This window comes from Arvicanthis niloticus, chromosome 4, assembly GCF_011762505.2.
Source record: "Arvicanthis niloticus isolate mArvNil1 chromosome 4, mArvNil1.pat.X, whole genome shotgun sequence".
Lineage (NCBI taxonomy): Eukaryota > Metazoa > Chordata > Mammalia > Rodentia > Muridae > Arvicanthis > Arvicanthis niloticus.
Window position 1 is genome coordinate 99,650,012 of NC_047661.1, and position 20,906 is coordinate 99,670,917.

The 20,906-nt window shown below is 38.8% G+C and overlaps 1 protein-coding gene across 3 annotated transcripts in view; it reads left to right on the forward strand.

The window, feature by feature from the left end:
• The window catches only part of Arhgap29 (Rho GTPase activating protein 29), a 62,174-nt gene that overhangs the window by 36,748 nt on the left and 4,520 nt on the right, over nt 1-20,906 (forward strand). For all 3 annotated transcript variants that reach the window (XM_034500163.1, XM_034500164.2, XM_076933198.1), the window contains 15 exons: nt 127-264; nt 1,031-1,095; nt 1,378-1,488; nt 1,582-1,662; nt 1,793-1,981; nt 2,840-2,977; nt 11,419-11,579; nt 12,091-12,230; nt 13,350-13,454; nt 14,457-14,555; nt 15,917-16,056; nt 16,702-16,890; nt 17,096-17,233; nt 18,973-19,205; nt 20,439-20,766. In XM_034500163.1, coding sequence (XP_034356054.1) covers nt 127-264; nt 1,031-1,095; nt 1,378-1,488; nt 1,582-1,662; nt 1,793-1,981; nt 2,840-2,977; nt 11,419-11,579; nt 12,091-12,230; nt 13,350-13,454; nt 14,457-14,555; nt 15,917-16,056; nt 16,702-16,890; nt 17,096-17,233; nt 18,973-19,205; nt 20,439-20,766 — 2,255 coding nt within the window. The remainder of the gene's footprint in view (nt 1-126; nt 265-1,030; nt 1,096-1,377; nt 1,489-1,581; nt 1,663-1,792; nt 1,982-2,839; nt 2,978-11,418; nt 11,580-12,090; nt 12,231-13,349; nt 13,455-14,456; nt 14,556-15,916; nt 16,057-16,701; nt 16,891-17,095; nt 17,234-18,972; nt 19,206-20,438; nt 20,767-20,906) is intronic.

Below are 20,906 nucleotides of genomic sequence, written 5' to 3' on the forward strand. Positions count from 1 at the left end.
CGGTTTATAAACTTATCCTTTGAATTTTTAACCAGTTTTTATTTATTAATTCCTAAGGATCCAAGTCCTTTTTTTTTAAATCACTATGTGCTCATACTTAACTTATACTGATGTTTTCATTTTCAGGAAATTTTTCTCCTATAGAACTAGACAACTTGCTGTTAAAGAGCACCGACTCTGTAGAACTGGCTTTGTCATACGCTAAGACATGGTCAAAATATACCAAGAACATAGTGTCCTGGGTTGAAAAAAAGCTCAACTTGGGTGAGTTCTCTGTTAGAGCATCTGATTAATCTTGAAACGCTAGAGCTAAATTATTTGTGGTTCATTTTCTACGGAGTGTAGATATCATGATTTATAATTCGTGGTTATTTCATTTTAATAAACAGAATTAGTTTTTTCTTGAGCTAGGCTTTCTTACACCAGATACACATCCTAAACATTTTCTGTTGACTGCTAGATGTAGGCACACAACAGCAGACAACACTGCCTCTGCCTTTAAAGACGCCCTACTGTCATTGGTAGAAAAGTGTGATCAGGTACCGTGGTGAACGGAGAGAAGAGCTGCAGTGGTTGCACAAGCAGGGAGGAAGGGAACACGGCAGAAACAGCCGAGTAGCTAGTGTGAGCACAGTGGGCACAGCTGAGAAGAAGATGCTTTGCTATCGACCCTCTTACCTGAGCCCCTGACCCTTGGAGAGTAAGCACGACAGGATTGCTATGCCCATTTTCCTCAAGGGCACATCAGATTTGTTTATGAATGTGAGGCATGTTTGGAGGCAAGTAGGATTCACCAGTGCGCATGCTCAGACCACACTGGCTTCCGTCTTGTTCTGACAGCTGAGAGTCATGCCCGTATGTCTGGAAAGTTCCCCAGTTGATTCTCTTGAGCAGTTGGATTAAAAGTTACTTCCTTATAATAGCATATGCATACTAATATGTGTGATCGTTTCTTAGTTGAAGAAGCACAAATAATTTTAGAGTGTCTATGTAGAGAAAATGCCAATTTTGTCTTTTTTCACCTTTTCAGAATTGGAGTCCACTAGAAATATTGTAAAATTGGCAGAGGCAACTAGATCTACCATTGGAATACAAGTAAGTATCCCGCGCACCCTGGGCTCTGAGTTATACAAATACCTATTTTAATACTAATTTTGCTAACTAGTTCATAATTTCAATATTTGTGTCATATAGACACAGTCATTTTACTAGAGAAAAAAATCTAAAGTTGTGTTTTGAAGAACAGGAATACATCTAGAACTCTAGCAACAGGTTTTGTTAATGTCAGTCTTGGGGACTGAGCCATACACAGCACGTTAGACGAGTGCCTCCAACGCTGTGCTATTGTAAACCTTACCTTTCACCTGTAAATTCTAGGAGTTTATGCCGCTGCAGTCTCTATTTACCAATGCTCTTCTTAATGACATACACAGCAGTCACCTTTTGCAACAAACAATTGCAGCTCTCCAAGCCAACAAATTTGTGCAGGTAAAATTAATACATATAGCATATAATACATGTTTGTTTGTTTTTTAAATACCAACATGCCTTTATAAAACTTACTTCTTATATCATTAAAAGCCTCTACTTGGGAGGAAGAATGAAATGGAGAAACAAAGGAAAGAAATAAAAGAACTTTGGAAGCAGCAGCAGAATAAATTGGTTAGTATTGAACTGGAGCTCCGCTTGCCAGTTTATGAACATCCAAAATTACCTGCAGTATATAACCCATCTTACTCTGTGTTCCCTAAAATGTTGTCTAATAGTCTCTTTAATGTTCTTTTCTGGGTAGCTTGAAACAGAGACAGCTCTCAAAAAGGCAAAATTGTTATGCATGCAGCGGCAAGATGAGTACGAGAAGGCAAAATCATCCATGTTTCGTGCAGAAGAAGAACAGCTAAGTTCAAGTGTTGGATTGGCAAAAAATCTCAACAAACAGCTAGAAAAAAGGCGGAGGTTGGAAGAAGAGGCTCTTCAAAAAGTAGGATTTTTGTTATTTGAAATTTGAATTAATAATACTCTGCTAAAGATCTGACTGTCAAACTTTACCAGGAGTCAGGACCACCAGGAAAGCATATTCAGGTAGTTGGGTCTGCCCACCAAGTTTCTTCTTCAGTTGGTCAAGATGGGACCCAGACAGGCATCACTTCTAACAAGTCCCAGGTGACCGCAGTGTTGCTGGTTACAATCCACACTTCAGGAACCACTGTGTTGGCATGCTTGGGAGTGTGTTAAAGAAGGAACTCAGGATAGTACTTTTTTAGTTTTGACTTGATTATTTGTAAGGTCTGCTTTAGGCAAGTCTCTCTGTATTACACACCTGATGAACCATAATAAGCAGAGGCTTTGTATCATTTATGAAATATAATTTGACAAATTTTGTTAAAGATGAAGACTATTTCTTATGCAAACAATACAGTAATTGTAAATTAGCCCCCCCCCCCCGCCGCAATTAAAATCTAGGGTTCTTAAATTGCTGACAAAATGCTATTTATCTTTATTTTACTTAATTTATTTCATAGTATTTTATTGAAAACTGAAATATTTCAGATTTTTCTTTTCATAAAGATTTCCCATTTTTTAAAATACTGCTTTAAGTTAAGAGCACTGACTGCTCTTCCAGAGGTCCTGAGTTCAACTCCCAGCAGCCACATGACGGCCCACAACCATCTGTAATGCACACAGTTCCCTCTTCTGGTGTGTCTGAAGGCAGCTATACTAGACTCATATACATAAAATGAATAAAAATATATCTTTTAAAATAAAATACTACTTTAATTACAGTAAGTTTTAAAGTATAAATGTGGTGATTGCTGTTGTTTCTGTGGTGTTCTCGAAGGTAGAAGAAGCAAACGAACACTACAGAGTCTGTGTAACAAACGTTGAAGAGAGACGGAATGATCTGGAAAATACAAAGAGAGAAATTCTAACACAGCTTCGGACACTTGTTTTCCAGTGCGACCTTACACTTAAAGCTGTAAGTTGTTTCTTCATTATTTGAAGGCACAGGAGAAAGTCTTGGTCTGATGAGTTTGGTTGCTGAGACTTTTAAATTCTGAGGCTCAAAGAACATACGGACGGACTCTGAGTTTCTAATCGTCGGCTGTAATTTGAGCTACCTTTTTTCTCATTCTCGATTTCTTTCTTTCCTCTCTCCTTCCCTTCTTTCTTTACTTTTCCCTTCTCCTCCCTTGTTCCCTCCTTTCTCTCTGTCTCTGTCTCTCTCTGTCTGTCTCTCTCATTTCAAGACAGGATCGGCTGTGAAACCTACACTGGCTTTCAGCTCATGAGTCTTCTGTCCTAGCTCCTAGTGTTGGGATTACGTGTGTGTTAAAGTAACTTTTATAACTTTTATTTACCTGATAGAATGATTGTCTCTGAAGCATACTGCCTCTGTCTGCTAACCTAGGTCTAGTCTTGGAAGATTCTAGCCTCCACAATCTTATCTAGGCCTAAGAATGGTCTCAGCCTTTGAGACTGAATAAGCTCACCCTTTCTTGTTCCTTCTGAAGTCTAGCTGGTTCAGCTCAGCTGTTCTGGCTCAAACTCCTCTCCGAGCAGACTGTCAATCTGGCTCCTCTTTTGGGTTCTGACTGAATTGCTCTGCTTGGCCTCATACTAACTTTGGCAATATGTTCTAATCTTCTGACTCCTCATTTTCTGGCTTGTTCTGTCTTCACCTGTGTATAGCTTATTCTCTCTCTGTACAGCTCTCCTGGTAAAACTGCCTCCCACCTTGTTCTCTCTGCTCTCTTAATAGAACCTCTCTTTCCTGTCTGTTCCTGAGTTGGGCATGTCCTATTCTGTCAAATCTTTCTCTGATTCGACATTTTTTTTCCTGCCACTCAATTAGACATCAGTTTCAAACGTGACTGCATCCTTGTACAAACTAACTTTACCTTCATTGGGATTAAAGGTGTGTACTAAGGGTGTGTTTGTACCTAGCCAGAGGAATTAAAAGTGTGTGCTGAGGCTGAGCCACACCACAACTAGAAACAGAGTTTTTTCCAGTAAATAACACCGTCTTAGGGTTCACAATGTGATCAAATATTCTTCAACATGTATGCACCACTGTGTCTTGTTTTGTTGTTGTTGGGGTTTTTTTGTTTGTTTGTTTTTAGTTACTTTTGTTCTTTCTCTTCACTGTATTCTCTGAGTTGATGGTTTATTTGGCTAAAATTCAAATGTGAGCGTTGGTAATTGACTGACTACCTTTCTTGCCTTAGTTGGTAAAACTGTTTAAACCCCAAAACATCTGACATTGCTGTGAGATAGTTTTAGGAATTTAAGTTTAAAATAGATGGTAAAACTGACCCGAGTGATTTATGAAAAAACAAAACATCCTGCATCACATTTTTGTCTGTTTTTAAGTATTTTGTAAAGAGTTTATATTCAACAGGCCCTTTTGGCATGTGGTTAACAATTTAAAAACTAGCTATCAATCTCTGTTACCTGCCACCACAGTTGAGAGTCAGGAAATCTCGTCTGTGTTGCCATCTGTTGTCAGCCGCCATGACCACACCTGATTTTAACAGCACTCACATGTTCTCCATCTTGTTAATTAGCTCTAAAGACATTAGAATAAGCTTCTCTGTGTGTAAATGTTCTCTAGTTTTCCAAAATGTCTCAATGTACTCATAGCACACAACCTCTTGAGACAGGCTGCTTTTAACACCTAGCTCCTTTGAGATTCATCAGTGTTGTATGTCAGAAGTTCCATTCTTGGTAGCTGACAGCCTTGTGTTAGTGTGTCAGTGCTTGTCCATTCACCAGGTGGGCATGGTGCTGTTTATAGTTTGGGTCATTCTGAATGAAGCTCCAAGAATATTTGCTGACAAGTTTTGTTGTACATAGAATTCATATTTATAGGAATATATAGGAGTGTGCATGTCACTGTCAGATGCATCATTAACTCAATGAGAAACTATAAGACAGTTCTTCAGAGTGCCTCTGATCAGTGTGAGAGTTCTAGCTCTGTGTCCTTTTATTATGGCATGGTTAGCTGCTCTATTAGGTATGTGGTAAAGATCTAATCATGGTTTTCATTCATGTTTCCAGAGAAGAGCGGTGTGATATAATTATATTTTAATTAGAATTTTAAAATAACACTAAAAATAGTTTCAAGGGCTTATTTACAATTTGGCTATTTTAAATTTTTCATTGTGTGGGGTTTTTTTTTGTTTTTGTTTTCGTATGATTGAATTCGCTGGTATATATTGAGTTCATTTTTGTTCAAGGTGTGGATTGAAGCTGGGTTTTGTGTTTTGTTTTTTTGTTTTGCATATAGATGCCAAGTACCAGCACAAAGAGGGCCGTTCCAGAGAATTTATTACTTAACATTTCCCAATAGAACATGCAAGGCTATCCTTGGCAATATGGCAAGTCTGAGGCCAGGCCTGAACTATTTGGGACTCTGTCTCAAACAAAATATAACAACAACAACAACAAAATTTTAGTTGGCTTCCTCAAGAAAGGCAAAGTGAGCAAGGACTACAGACCGTTAGGGTTGGCTACTTCACACATTTCATTGAGCTTTGGGAATGAGGACATGTGTCTTTCAGCCTTCTTCTTGGTTTATTTAGGGCAGGAGAAATGGGCCTACTGTAGGAGATGCGTTGGCTTGGGCTGTACACTCGAGACTGACTAGTTGTGTGTATTAAGATGTGACGCTCTTCGAGCTCTCCTCCTACCAAGTGCAGTTTCTCCCTGGCTACCTTTTTAAAAAAAATAACATTAAAAAAAGAAAAGGGACTAAAAAGATAGCTCAGTGGTGAAGAGCACTGACTTCTCTTCCAAAGGTTCTTCTGAGTTCTACTCCCAGCAACAAGATGGTAACCAGGATATGTATGGGTTTAGTAACGGGTTTTGATTCCCTCTGGTGTACATGAAGACAGAAAGCACACACACACACCCACACAACTTTTAAAAAATAAAGCAGAAGCCAGGCAGCTGTGGTGCATGAACATGATAGGTTGAAACACTATGCTATTTCCATTAAGTTACTTTTACGTCTTTTTCAAACCAGTTGACCATATTTGTACATATCTACTTCTGAATTCTCTCTATTGATTCTGTTGCTTTTATACTAAAAATGAGATATGAGCACAATTGTATTCTTTTTAGGGATTACATGAGGGGTTGGAGAGATGACCCTGCAGTGGAGAGCACTGGCTGCTCTTGCAGAAGACCTGGGTTCAGTCCAAATGTCAGAATGGCAGCTCACAACTCTAGTCTATAACTTCAGTGTCAAGGAAACCATTGCCTCTTCTGGCCTCTCTGGGCACCAGGCATGTATGTGGTCCAGAGACATACATGCAGACAAAACACTCATACATATAAAATAAATAATAATTTTTAAAATACTTAAAAAAAATTACATTTGACATTCTTTAATGTTCTATAAAAATTATTAGAATCTGCTTGTCTATATGAAAAGAATGTTATAAACATTTTCAGTGGAATGGCATCTTTGACAGGGTTTATTTAGATCTATGTCTTTATTTTCAGAGCTGTTGTGAGCAATCTGTACAAACACAACTTATCTATTTCACTTATTTTCAAATTTCAATTATTTCATAATACTGATAATCATAGTTAATTTCTGCATGAACTTTTCTCTTGGATGAAGACAATTCCTCAAATGCGGTTTCCCTTTCCCAGATGACTGCCATTTGTGTCAAACTGATAACTGACCAACAGTCTCTTTTTAGCCTGGTAAATTTCCTTGCTTTTTTAGTCTACTTAATTAGTAGATATATACATGCTATGCTATGATATGGCATGATATGATATTGATATGATGATATCTCAGTTTACTTTTAATTATTTTAAACATGATATATTTTTCTCTTTTATTTTTTAAGATTGAATTTTTTAATATATGAACATTTTATTTATATGTATGTATGTGTAGCACATGTGTGTCCAGTGTTCACAGAAGTCAAAAAAAGAGGGCATTGGATCTTCTGGAACAGGCATGATAGATGGTTGTAAGCCACTTTGTGGGTGCTGAGGATTGAACTCTGGTCCTCTGCAAGAGCAGCAAGTGCTCTTAACTGCTACCCCATCTCTCCAGCCCCTTTCTCTTCTATTTTTAAACATTTAAAATGAGCTTCTTATATAGCCTGCAAATAGAATTTACTTTCATCTTGATAGTTTTTAACCATCTAGTTTGAGTCTTTGGAGTGTTTATATGTGCTTAATGTAAACACACGGTCAGATATAGGCCTACCACATTAGTTTCTACCTGTTTATAACTTCTTTTCTTTCATCTATTTTTGTCTGTTGGACTTAAGTTTTAGTTTATCTGAACTGTTCATCAAAATTTTAAATTGTTTACTAAATTCATATTTTGGGGTTAATTCTCTCTAAATTTTGTAGTTATTGGAACAGGAATTGAAATGCAGATATGTATGCTTGTGTCTCTGTGTTTGCAATTATCAGTTTGCTTCCATCTGTGGATTCCAAACCTTTGGATTCAACAATGAATAGAAACAAACTTTGGATTTTTATTGAATATACACAGACTTCTTCTCTTGCCATCCCTTAAGTAGTACAGTATAAAAGCTGTTCACATTGTGTTTGTGTAGCATTAGTAGATATTATATGTAATCTAAAGATAAATCTGAGGGGAGGATATGCATAAACTAAGTACAAAGAGACCATTTTCTATAAGAGACTAACTATCCATGATTTAGGTATCTGAAGGGTACCCTGGATGGATCCCAATCCTCATGAGTACTGAGAAATAACTGTACACTTAAACTTTTATTTTGAATACAAGGTCTAGTTGTCCCAAACTAGCAACCCTCCTTACCTTTCCTGCCCAAGTACTAGGAACACAGAAGCACACCAGCATGCATAGCTTTGTTCTAATTTTTTACCCAGTTTACTGAGAAACCAGTATTTAGTGCTTCAAGTGGACTGCAGAAAACTTAGCACCCTTTACTCAATATGGATTGTGGTGGGTATGTGTTTATTAAAAAGTGTACATTAAAAGCCTCATCAAACTGTCTTTGTTCTTGTTTGTATATGAGGAAGTATTTGTTTACTTGTTAATTATTTTAATTTTTTAAATCATATCATTTTCTCCCCTTCCCTCCAGTCCCTCCCATATACCCCCCTTACTCTCTTTCAAATTTATCACCTCTTTTTTCATTAATTGTTACATACATATGTGTATATACATGCCTTCATAAAAATACAGTCCCCAACTTAATATAAGTTCTTTTAGGATTTTTCAACTTTACAATGGTTTTATTAGAACATTAAATTTTCATTTAGGATGAGTTTATTGATATTTAGTCCCATAATAAGCTGAGAAGTATTATCCTGTTCTTTTGCTTCAAAGTTTACTGCCTCTCTCTGTTGTTTCTCTTTTCCAATATAGTCCTTTATTGGAAACTAAAGGCACAAAAAAGGGAAATTTTAGTAAAATTTGGAAATCAAATTTCCAAAACAGAGTGTACACATGGGTACATATGGAAGGGGCTCAGAGTAGTATCATTTCCTCAAGAATCATCCACTTTTTCTTTTGAGACAATGTCTCTCAGCAAATGGGCTATGCTATGCTGGCTAGCCATAGAACTCTGGAGATCCATTTCTCTCTCCCCAGTGCTGGGATATAAGCACACATCACCATACCTGGCTTTTTTTTTAATCTTAAAAAAAAAAAAAAAAAGTGTGAGGTTCAATCTCATTCTTGCAAGTCAAATAATCCCCATCTCCCCAGCCTTTCCCTTTCTTCTTCAGCCCGCTATAGTAATTGCTGTAGTAAGTATAGTATAGTAGATGCTTTATCCTAGTATGATCTCAATGTTAATATCTTTTGTGAGTGATGAAGATTTTCCTGATATTTCACATGACAAGTAATTTTGCTGGGAAGACATCATCAACAGATGTTTGTTCACCAGATAGAGTACCAGTAACTGCCAAAGAAACAATTATACTGGAATCTAGTTTGGCGAACCAATCAGTTTAGCTGGGTTTATTTATAGCATTACTTATAGGAGCTGAGGAACCATAGAAATTAATTACAAAGGAATAGTCTCTCTCCCCCAGCAGCTGTTAACTGCTTGTATATCCTCTGAAGAGAAGTGCCTGGTGGTGCCCCACCCCCACTCCCAGCAACTGTTAACTGCCTGTGTATCCTTGAGGAGGGGAGGGGAATCCCAGCTGCTTAGAGTTCAAGAAGGCTGTGTCATGCCTGGAGGACAGCATTCCACAACAAATTTTGAATGCTATCCTAGGTATTTTCGACATTGTTTTGTGGGACTCTGGGGTCCTAATATTGTTTTAAAGTGGGGAGTGGGGGACATTTGATCTAGTTATGTTCTCTCTCCTAGCTTTGTGCCTGTCACCTTGGACTAAGTGGGAAGCTGAAGTGTAGTGCTGGCTACTCTTCCGCTCTCCAGCTAAAGACACCACTTCTTACTCATTAAATGAAGGAGGTGGGTGATCAATGCAGGAATAGAGAGAAAAATAAAAGCTACAGGAGTTTCAAGAGTTCACCACCATTCTTTGAACACAGCTCCTCTGATCATAAGGGAGGATTCACTTCAGAGTTTGAGATCTATTCAGTTCTGTCACTGCCATCACTATTACAGGACTGTGCTTGTAGGTTTATATGAGTAACGGAGCCAGAGAGGATGGGTCAGAGAAACCAGGGCTTTCTTCCTATGAGTCACTTTTTCTATTCCTCAGCTGTTTCGGTCCACAGAGGCCCCCTCATGAAGCAGTGTATATTCATACCCAGTGTTACATATGTGGGAATCAGCCTAGGCTGGAAAATAGAATGAGAGTAGGAAAAGTGAGAAATGAACCCAAAATTGTCGTCTATTTCCAGTCTGCCTACTTCCCTTTCCACTGGGGAGTCTTTAGATAGGCACTGCTAAGACATGGTTCTGACCAGCACTGTCAGTGGACTCAGATGGAGGGAAAGAGCGCATCTTGAGTGAGGATGCTTTGAGCTCTTAAAGCTGTAAATCATTTATCTGTGTTTGATTGTTATTAGCATGTAGGTTTGAAATCTAACTTAAAAGACTTGTAAAATCTCCTTTACCTCAAACTGTAGCTGATAATAACTAAGATTGGGTGTGTATCTGTCTGTGTTTTAAGATGTCTGTCTATACGAACTTCCTAGTTCACAGAAGGTCCTACTACATAAACATACATTTAGCGCCATTTTACTAATGCAGAAACAAGGTTAGCAAGTCTCCCCAGTGTATGGTCTTTGGATAGATCACCTTATTATTCAGGTATTCGATAAGGAATCACCTTATCATTACTGAGGTAGCCTATAAGTAATGAAGACGTTTGGATTTTGAACGAGAATTTTGAGATCAGAATCTTCATTTGAACAAGACCTCTCAGATGATTCGTTGAACTTTTTCAAATTTCTGGTACAAAGAAATCATAAATATCTTGATTAGTGTTGCTCACCCATGTCCGTGCCTTGCTTAAAGTCTTAGCTGGCTTCCTTTCACTCCACCTCCAGTGACCTTTCTTGACCTGAGTCAAATAGAAGTTCTTTCTGCTTCCTTGAGTGTGCTTTAGCCCTTTGCCTCTCTGTGTGCTTCTGGAGCACAAGCTCTGTCCACGTCTGTACCGCCTCTGCCTTCTGTCTGCAGCTGTGTCCTGGCCCTTCCTCACATGACTCGCTCTCATACTTCACATGTCAGCTCTTTGGCCTTTCCCTAACCTATCATGTTGAAATACCCTTTCAGAAACTCATGCATGGTGATAATGCAGGAGATAACATTATCATCTTTCAGTTTGTTACTGGTATATATGAGGGGTTGTGTGTTTATGATGGGAGACATGCATGTCATAGCATGTGAGTGGAGGTCAGAGAACAACTTTCTGGAGTCAGGCTCTCTTCCACTTTTAATTAAACTCAGGTCCCCAGGCGTGTGTGGGCAAGTGTCTCTACCAGCTGAGCCATCTCACGGCCCAAGATGACATTCTTACATAACGTTTATAGCATTCTTCAGTGCCACAAAATATTTTAGGAACCACCCTTAAGATATAGGTGCATGAGGATCTGCTGATCCAGTCTGCCATGATATACTGAACTATAGTGTGTGTCTAAAATTCCTTAATAGACAAAACTCAGACGTTTTATGAACTCTGGTGTGTTCTGTGAGTTTTAGAATCACTGTTGGAGTCACTAGTGTAAGTAGTAGGAGTGATAGTATTTTTTGACAGTTGTTGACCATTAGCTGTTAGATTAAAACTACTGTTTGATTTCCAGTCTAAGCTGTGTATGCCATCAGTCAACATAGCATGCTGAAGGTGATAATCCGAGTTCTGTATGTCAAATGTATGGCCTTTGTATTGGGGTGCTTGTTGACATAAATGTGCCTAGCACTTCCTATCTCATGAGTTATGTCTGTCTTTTGTCTTGCTCTGTGATTGTAGGTAACAGTTAACCTCTTTCATATGCAGCAGCTACAGGCTGCATCCCTGGCCAACAGTTTACAGTCGCTCTGTGACAGTGCCAAGCTCTATGATCCGGGTCAGGAGTACAGCGAATTCGTGAAGGCGACAAGCTCAAGTGAATTAGAAGAAAAGGTTGATGGGTAAGAATTAATGTATAGGAGAAATTATTTCAAATGAGAGAACGTTTGCTGAGTTCCTGTCTACATTTGTAGGGAAGTGTCTTTTCTTACACTGAAATATACTTTAATTTTTTTCAACATTTTCCTATTTGTGAGTTTAAGGAGTAGATGCAGCATACTTGGGAATGATGCTTTCTGTCTTCACACAGACCTCACTTTTTTGAGTCTTAAAAACCCTTTGGGGGTAGCAAACGGTGACCTACATATTTTGAGTATACCAAAGATTTAACCTACATTTTCTACTAACGTTAGACTAGAAAGTTTAATCATTACATAAATATTAAATATTCTATTGTTACACCTCTTCCATGTTTTCGCTGTTAAAAGTACACATTATTTAAAAGCTATACTTACATCTTTAAAAGAAGTTAAACTGTATAATAAAGTGATTAATATTCATTAAGCTTATTGTACATTCATTAAGAAAAGCTTTAGAAGACTGTTAGTGCTGAACTTTATTTTTGCCCCATAGGAGTGTAAACAAACAAATCGCCAACAGCCCCCAGTCAGCTGGGTACGGGCCTGCCGACTCTCTAGAGGATGTTGCTCGCCTTCCCGACGGCTGCCATAAACTTGAAGAGGACAGGTGCTCCAACAGTGCAGACATGACAGGTACACTCATCCAGAGCAGACACTGCTTTATGGAACAGCAGGGCATGCAGATGTGATTACTTAATGAACTGTTGTAGATGATTGATAGTTCTGACCACCATGCCTGCCTCAAAAGTCATTGTTACAGAAATGTGGATCATTTCCCTTTACATAATATCAGTACTTCATCTTATGAAATCTACCTCTAGGCAAGGTTTATTTTCTTTTTCTTTTTTTGTTTGTTTTTTTGTTGTTATTTTGTTTTTGTTTTTTTTTTGTTTGTTTGTTTTTTTGTTTTTCGAGACAGGGTTTCTCTGTGTAGCCCTGGCTGTCCTGGAACTCACTCTGTAGACCAGGCTGGCCTCGAACTCAGAAATCCGCCTGCCTCTGCCTCCCAAGTGCTGGGATTAAAGGCGTGCGCCACCACTGCCCAGCACAAGGTTTATTTTCAATAATGTATTTTTTTATTCACTTTACATCCTGATCACCATCCCCCTCCCTTCTCCCAGTACCATTCTTACAAGCCCCTTCCCATTACCCCCTCCACTTCTCCCTAGAGAAGAGGAGCCCCCCTTGGGTACCACCCCTCCCTGGGACATGTAGTCCCAGCAGGTCTAGGCACATCCTCTCCCACTGAGGCCCGACCAGCCAGTCCAGGTAGGGGAAGGGGATCCAGTAGCGAGTACCAGAATCAGCAAGAGCCCCTGCTCCAGTTGTTAGGCGGCCTACATGAAGACCAAGCTATACATCTGATACAAATGTGTAGGGACCTAGGCCCAGTCTCTGCATGCTTTTTGGTTGGTGGATGAGTCTCTGCGATCCTTTCTGGGCTCAGATTAGTTGACTCTGTAGGCCTTCTTGTGGTGTCCTTGACCCCTCTGGCTCAGTTCTATCCCCCACCTTTCCACAAGACTCCCCAAGCCCTGCCTGATGTTTGGCCATGGGTCTCTGTGTCTGTTTCCATCCACTGCTGAATGAAGCCTCTCAGGAGACAGCTATGCTAGACTTCTGTCTACAAGCACAGCAGAGTATCATAATAGTGTCAGACGTTGGCGCTCTCACATGGGATGGATGGGTCTCAAGGTGGAGTAATTGGTTGATGTAGGCAAGGTTTTAATTATTCTTTTTTTTTTTTTAAAGGTCCTTCTTTCATAAGATCGTGGAAGTTTGGGATGTTTAGTGACTCTGAGAGTACTGGAGGAAGCAGTGAGTCTAGATCTCTGGATTCAGAGTCTATAAGTCCAGGTATGATAACTAAATATTTAAGTAACTGAAAATTCAGCGAAAGATTGAAATGATCCATTTGAACTATCTCAGACATAAGAGAATATATGTACATATGTGTACTTTAAAAAAAAAAACAAACCTTTATATGCTTGATAACTCAGCAAGCAGAACATGAATAGTATATCAGAAGCCCCCTTTATATACATATATAACACATGCACATGCATGTGCACACACATATATAAAATATCACCTCCTATCCCACCTGAATAAATCATTTTATAACTATTTAAATGTTTTTAGTAATATATTTCATGGACTTTACCCTCTTGGATGCTATAAAAATAGAATCATTTCTTACTCTTAGCATTTGAGATTGAATTCAGGGATTTTTTGCTTGCTGGACACTCGACCACTGAGCTCTGCCCTGAGCCGGGGTTTTGTGGTTTTTTTGGGTTTTTTTGACATTCATTCATTCATGCATTCATTCATGCATTCATAGACTGACTATAAGTTGCCCAGGTGGGCCTGAGCTCTTTCTGTAACCAAGACAAGCTTTGAATCTTGTGCGCTTCCCCAGTAGGTCTGGCAAAATCAAAGAATTCATTTTGACTTCCTTCATCCATGTTGATGTGAATAGCTCTCTGTGTTCATATTGTATAATAACTTAGTAATGAAAACATTATTTGGGGTGTGTGTGTTTTAGTTAATTGCTATGGTAGGCCATACCACCACCAACATTTACTATTTTATATTAGATATAGAAGATGCTGCTTGTCTTTGTAAAGCCTGTAACCTCAAGTGCTTACTGTCAAACTGAATAGTAAGAATATATAAGAATATATCATTTTATTTGTTCCTAGGGATGAATATGTGAGTTCCCTGTTACCTAGATTTTGAGAATAGAAGAAAATTTTAAAATAATACAAATTGTATAACTCCAAGAATGTTATTATCACTGCCTATTTTTACCGTTCTTTAATGTGTAGTCGGGTAATGGTATCCACAATTTCCTTTTAGGAGACTTCCATCGGAAACTTCCACGAACCCCGTCCAGTGGAACCATGTCTTCTGCTGATGATTTAGATGAAAGAGAGCCGCCATCGCCTTCAGAAGCTGGTACTATATTCTTCTCAGTTAGGACCCACTAAGCCAGTTGAAATAGTGGCAGTGTTTAATGCTAGATCATTAAGTTAGTTATAGGTATCTTAAATATACGTGCTTGTTTATGTATACGTATGGATTGATATTGAATTGATCAGATGATCGAAATATGTCTACAAAGAATAAGAAGTAAAGCTACTAGATCTGAAATACATTGGCAGTATGTGAACAGCAGGTCATATATGGTGTTCTTTCATAAGTCCAATATAGTGACTTTCTGTTAAAAGCATGGCATTGCATAAAAAGTTCTGGAAAAGCCCTTTTTTTTTTTTTTTTTTTTTTTTCTTTTGGTTTTTCGAGACAGGGTTTTTCTGTGAACATACTCTGTGTAGCCCTGGCTGTCCTAGAACGCACTCTGTAGATCAGGCTGGCCTCAGGCGTGGGCCACCACTGCCAGGAGGAAAAGCCCATTCTTAATAGTGCAGGGACTATGGGCTGAAGAACTCAGTGGTAGAACTCTTCGTTACTGTGCGCAAAGCCCTGGCTTCTTGCTTGCCCAAGTACTGCAAAACAACAATTATAATAATGAAGAAACTGTAACAAGCCAAGGGAGAAAAGCAGATAAATGTACTTTGCAAGGACAAGGAAAGTTGTGGATGTTTAAGATATAACAATCTTGCCTGGCAGTGGTGGCTCAAGCCTTTAATCCGGGCACTTGGGAGGCAGAGGCAGGCGGATTTCTGAGGCCAGCCTGGTCTACAGAGTGAGTGCCAGGACAGCCAGAGATACACAGAAACACCCTGTCTTGGAAAAACAAAAAAAAGCAATCATTTACCTTAATGACTTGAATTAAACCGATCTAATTTTGGTTTTGTTTCTTTGGTATACTGTTCTTTTGGCAGAATTTCCAAAATTAATAGGGTATCTTACTTCCACTATGATTAGAAATATAACTAGCTAGTATTAATCTGTAATTTTATAAGACTAGTACTATCTTTAGTGCAAATATTGCTTGCATGCTAGCTTCATGTAACTAGCTCTTTTAAAGTAGTAATTGGGTTTTCTTAGGAATATAATACCACCCATAAACACACTACTCTGTGCAGGACCTATTAGTAAAAGCATAAATTTGTTTGTCTTGGGTACATTGTGTCTTGACATCTTAGAATTAGTTTACTGGTTTGGTAATGACTATTACATCATTTGAAGTATGGAGTTATATCTATAAGTTGTTTTTCATGTTAGAAACCCCAGACAGTAGTTTGTTTGTTTGTTTGTTTTTAATATATAGATTGCTGAAAAGTGTAAGAATACATAAAAATAATATGTAAAAATGTTCTTATCTTTCCATTCTCATGTACTGTTTCTGTTACAAGGACCCAATTCTCTCGGAGCATTTAAAAAAACTTTGATGTCAAAGGCAGCTCTCACGCACAAGTTTCGCAAGTTGCGATCCCCCACAAAGTGCAGGGATTGTGAAGGCATCGTGATGTTCCCGGGTGTCGAGTGTGAAGAGGTAAGATCTGTTTGGAAGTGCCCTGGCCCTCTCATTTGTTGTTTGTTGGTTGAGTTCTCTGTATTTTTTACAGTAAAAATATTTACAGTATTTTTGACTAGAATATAAAACGATATGTTGCATTGTGGCATCTTCATATGTGTCCTTAAATAGTGGGGTTTTTTCATTGAATACACTTCATTTTTGCTAAAATTTTACTTATTAGGCTCTTTTATAAATACATATTTTGCTTCATTTTTTTATTTTGTGTATATTGATGGTTTTCCTGCATGTATGTCTATGCAGCAACTGTTTGCAGTGCCTTTGGAGGCCAGAGAAGGATGTCAGATACCCTGGGACTGGAGTTAGAGAAGGTTGTGAGCCATCCTGTAGGTGCTACAAGTTGGAAACCAGTCCTCTAGAGGAGCTCTCGAGGGCCAGTGCTTTAACTGCTAACCATCCTTTCCACCCCTACAAACATTATTAAGCTGTACCACAGTGCACCTTTTATTGTTTTGTATTTTGTTCTCTTGTTAGGTTTATTTTGGATCATACAGATAATGCACTATTACCTTGTTCTTTGTTATGTTACCAGTCTGTCCATAGTTTGCTCAGTTGTGAATAGATCTCAAGTGAACTGATCAGTTTAAATGTCATTTCCTGTAGTGTCTCCTTGTTTGTCATCGAAAGTGTTTGGAGAATTTAGTCATTATTTGTGGACATCAAAAACTACAGGGGAAAATGCACATATTTGGAGCAGAATTCATACAAGTTGCAAAAAAGGAACCAGATGGCATCCCTTTCGTACTAAAAATATGTGCCTCAGAGATTGAAAATAGAGCCTTGTGTCTCCAGGTACCTAAGTCTGTGTCATTTGTTGTAATGAAAGGAGAATTTGTACTGTCAGTTTGTAATAACTGATTTTATTCCAATTTATATTTTTTAAAAAATGTTATTTGCCCCAGCTATGTTTTTTCTGCAATACTAAAAATAAGTGAAGTATGTTTAGATTTTTGCAGTGGCCTTTTGAACTAAAGCAGAATTTGTTTCTCTATTCAAGGGAATTTATCGTGTTTGTGGAAACAAAATAAAAACTGAAAAACTATGCCAAGCTTTGGAAAATGGGATGCACTTAGTAGACATTTCAGAATTCAGTTCACATGACATCTGTGATGTCTTGAAATTATACCTGCGACAGGTAAAGAAAGGGGTTTTTTGGTAACCAATCACCATATTTGATAGTAGTAAAAATGTTATTTGTATTTTGTTTTTCAGTTCATGACCTTTATATATATACATTTTCATTGATATAGACCATACTGATATAAATATTAATGTATAGGTCAAAGTACAGATAAGTCAGATATACAATTAAAAACATAAAAACATAATAAAACACTGATTTCTCATTGCACAGTAAGAGAACATAGAATATCACTTGGCCTTACATAGACCTCCTCCATGTGTCTTTTCCAAGTTACAGCCTCCTGACTTCATATATATGGAAAGTCTTTCCTAACCATGTAAAGGAATAAACATTTTCCCGGGCATAAAGACGCGACTAACATTAGTGTTTGTATTACGTTTCAGAAGCTTAATTTGAAAGTGTAGTTTAGCTTTGTAAGGAAAGCCCAGGATTGGACTGTTCCACAAGCAGAGCGGCGTTTGCATCAGTTCGGTTTTGTCTTCCTTGATATTTCAAAATAGCAGTTTTAGATGGTCAGTGGGAAAAAACTTAGAGTGCACATGTGGGCCAACAGGCAGAGCTGTCCTCCAAGCTGGATATACTAGAGAGCTAACAGGAATCCGGTCAGGGAGTAGGCCGCCCTACATTGTCTTTCTCCGTGCTCAGTGTTGGATCAGTAGTTAGCGTCAGCGTGTTCACAAAACTGTATCTGTGGAGTAAAGTAAGTGGCCTCAGGCAGAAGCTTGTGGTTAAGTAATAAGAATTTATTACAGTGTTGTGAGTCAAGACAAAGCTACTTGGGTCCTGCCCAAATGGCGTTCTGTTCTTGGGTGAAATTGAAGAGATAGTAGCCAAGAGAGAGTGCTGGTAGTCCTGAACATGTCAGTGTCTGGAGGCTTTTGCTCATGTCTAATCCTTGAGCAAAGTGGACCTTACTCAGCTGTAAATGTTTTTATTTTATTCTCTCGATGGAAGTTGAACAGTGTAGATAGTAAGTACCTGTAGCTTTGCTTTGAGTGCTTGGCAACCCATTCTAACTGTGTCTCCTCCCCTTCCTCTGTTCATTCTCCAGCTTTTGCTGTCCTCCAATACTTTCTAGGAGATTTACTCAGCCTTTTCTCTTCCCACTACTGGAAACTTCGATATCCTTAGGGTCACTCTTTAATTTCTGCAAACTCTGGTGGTCTATACCTGCTAATTCATCTGACTTCATCTGTATTAGTGGATATGTTTTCATTGGTGCTAACATTGGGGTTGTAATGAATATAACTGTAAACAGAGATGAGCATTTTAAAATCCCTTGTGGAACTTTTAGGTTTTATTGTCTGTGAGTTACTGTCTTATTTATTTACTTTTTAACAATGATTTAAGATTGACTTTTAATAGGTCATGTCTATAGCAAACATTAAAATCTAAACTTTTATGTGTATGGATGGTTGTCTGAATGTATGTCTGTACCACATGCACATGTGGTGCCCAGGGAGGCCAGAATGCTATCAAACCTTTTAGAACTGGAGTTCCAGACAGTTGTGAGCAGCTGTGGGTGCTGGGAATGGAACCTGGGTCCTCTAGAAAAGCAACCAGTGCTCTTAACCACTGAGCCATCTCTCCAGCTCCAAACATACATAAAGACCTGCTTTAAATCTTGTTAACCTAAAAGGACATGGTGAATCATTGAGTAGCTATGAATAAAAGTTAGCGTTAGCAGGGAAAAAAGGAATTATATTCATAATGTAATTTTATTTCTTTAGCTTCCAGAACCATTTATCTTATTCAGATTGTACAAGGAATTTATAGATCTTGCAAAAGAGATACAGCATGTAAATGAAGAACAAGAAGCAAAAAAAGATAGCCCGGAAGACAAAAAACACCCCCACGTGAGCATAGAGGTCAACCGTATCCTTCTGAAGAGCAGAGACCTGCTGAGACAGCTGCCAGCATCAAACTTCAACAGTCTTCATTACCTCATCGTGCATCTGAAACGGTGAGAGTTTTATAAACAGAGCCTCTCTTAGTGGCTGAGCAGTTTTTTTCTTAAATAACATATAGCACCATACCATTTTTAGTGTATTTTTAGTTTAACCATTTTGGTGTAGTAGTTCATTAAGTTCATTAATGTATTTTTTTTTAATTGATTTCATTTTTTTTATGGTTAGAGGAAAGAGGACATGTATGTTTGGGCAGCCAACATCCTCTTCAGATGTGTCCTGTGAGCCTGGCTCTAGTTGGAGAAACAAGGTTTCTACCGTCTGCGGGCTCTCGGACCTGTGTACATACACAGTACAGCATTATTTTGTTTGATGGGTTTTTACAGCATATGAAGGAAGATGGGTCAGTCAGCGAAAGCAGCCTCGAGTCAGCCTCAAAGAGCTCAGTCGTGATTTAGCAGTCCAAGAATGCTCAGAAGAGCATTCCAGGCAGGGGATAGCAGGCACAGATAGGAGAGAGCAGTTCCCATTCAGGAAATAAGGTGATGTAGTTAGGCCACAGGACAGCACACACAGTGGACCAGATACAGATACAATCCTGCATGTTTAACAGCTGATTTTACCAGCTTGCGTCTTGTACCCACTGAAGATTTTTGAGCCAGGAATTTTACATGCTCAGATTTGCCTCTTACATCTTTCTGGCAAAGACAAGGGCAATAGGCTGGAGGGGAGGTGTTTTCTAAAGTTCTTGTTTCCGTGAGTAGTCATAGGAACAAAAGATGATAAGAGTTGGAAGTAAGGGGAGTGGGAGAGCAGCGGTGTAGACAGAGGCAGGGACACACCCGGGCCTGAGCAGTGCCTTGAGCGGAAGAGACTGACAGTAGTATTCTGTTCCCATTATGAAGACCTGGAAGTATGTACAAAAGTACTCTTTAAGAGTCTCTTCTTTCTTTCTGCTGGGAAAATGTCAGTTATTCCTTCTACTTGGTGTTTATCCTAACACAAAAAATATGAATAAATCAAATTTGGTATGTGATCAAAATTTTAATCAAATAAGTATATATTTTTCTTAGACCTCTCTGACAACTTGACCCTTGGCTGTTTCATAGTCTTGTGTACCCTATGTGTGTTCAGGCAGCCAACATGGTCCCTCAGGTGCCTCCCATGTGTCAGGCTCTGGCTGGAAAAGTTAGATGGAAGTATGAATCTACTCTTCCCAGCCCATAGTAAATACACTGAAGAACTTTAATAGCCAAGTCTCATAAAGCTTTATGTATTCTGCCCTTCAGGGTGGTAGATCATGCAGAAGAGAACAAGATGAATTCTAAGAACTTGGGGGTGATATTTGGACCAACTCTCATTAGACCAAGGCCTACAACAGCTCCTGTCACCATCTCATCCCTTGCTGAATATTCCAATCAGGCACGATTAGTCGAGTTCCTTATTACTTACTCACAGAAGATCTTCGATGGGTCCCTCCAGCCTCAAGCTGTTATATCTAACGCGGGTGCTGTTGCACCTCAGGTTGATCAAGGGCATCTTCCAAAACCTCTGTTATCACCAGATGAAAGAGACTCAGATCATCCTGTGAAATCACTATTTTTTTCTTCAAAGGAAGTAAGTTGTTGTTAATTTGTGTGTGTCTCTGTGTGTGTCTGTGTGTGTGTGTGTGTGCACGCACACACACGCGCATGCACACAAATGACAAGACAGGCTCATACTTGCCATGGTACCAGGGTAGAAGTCATTGGACAACT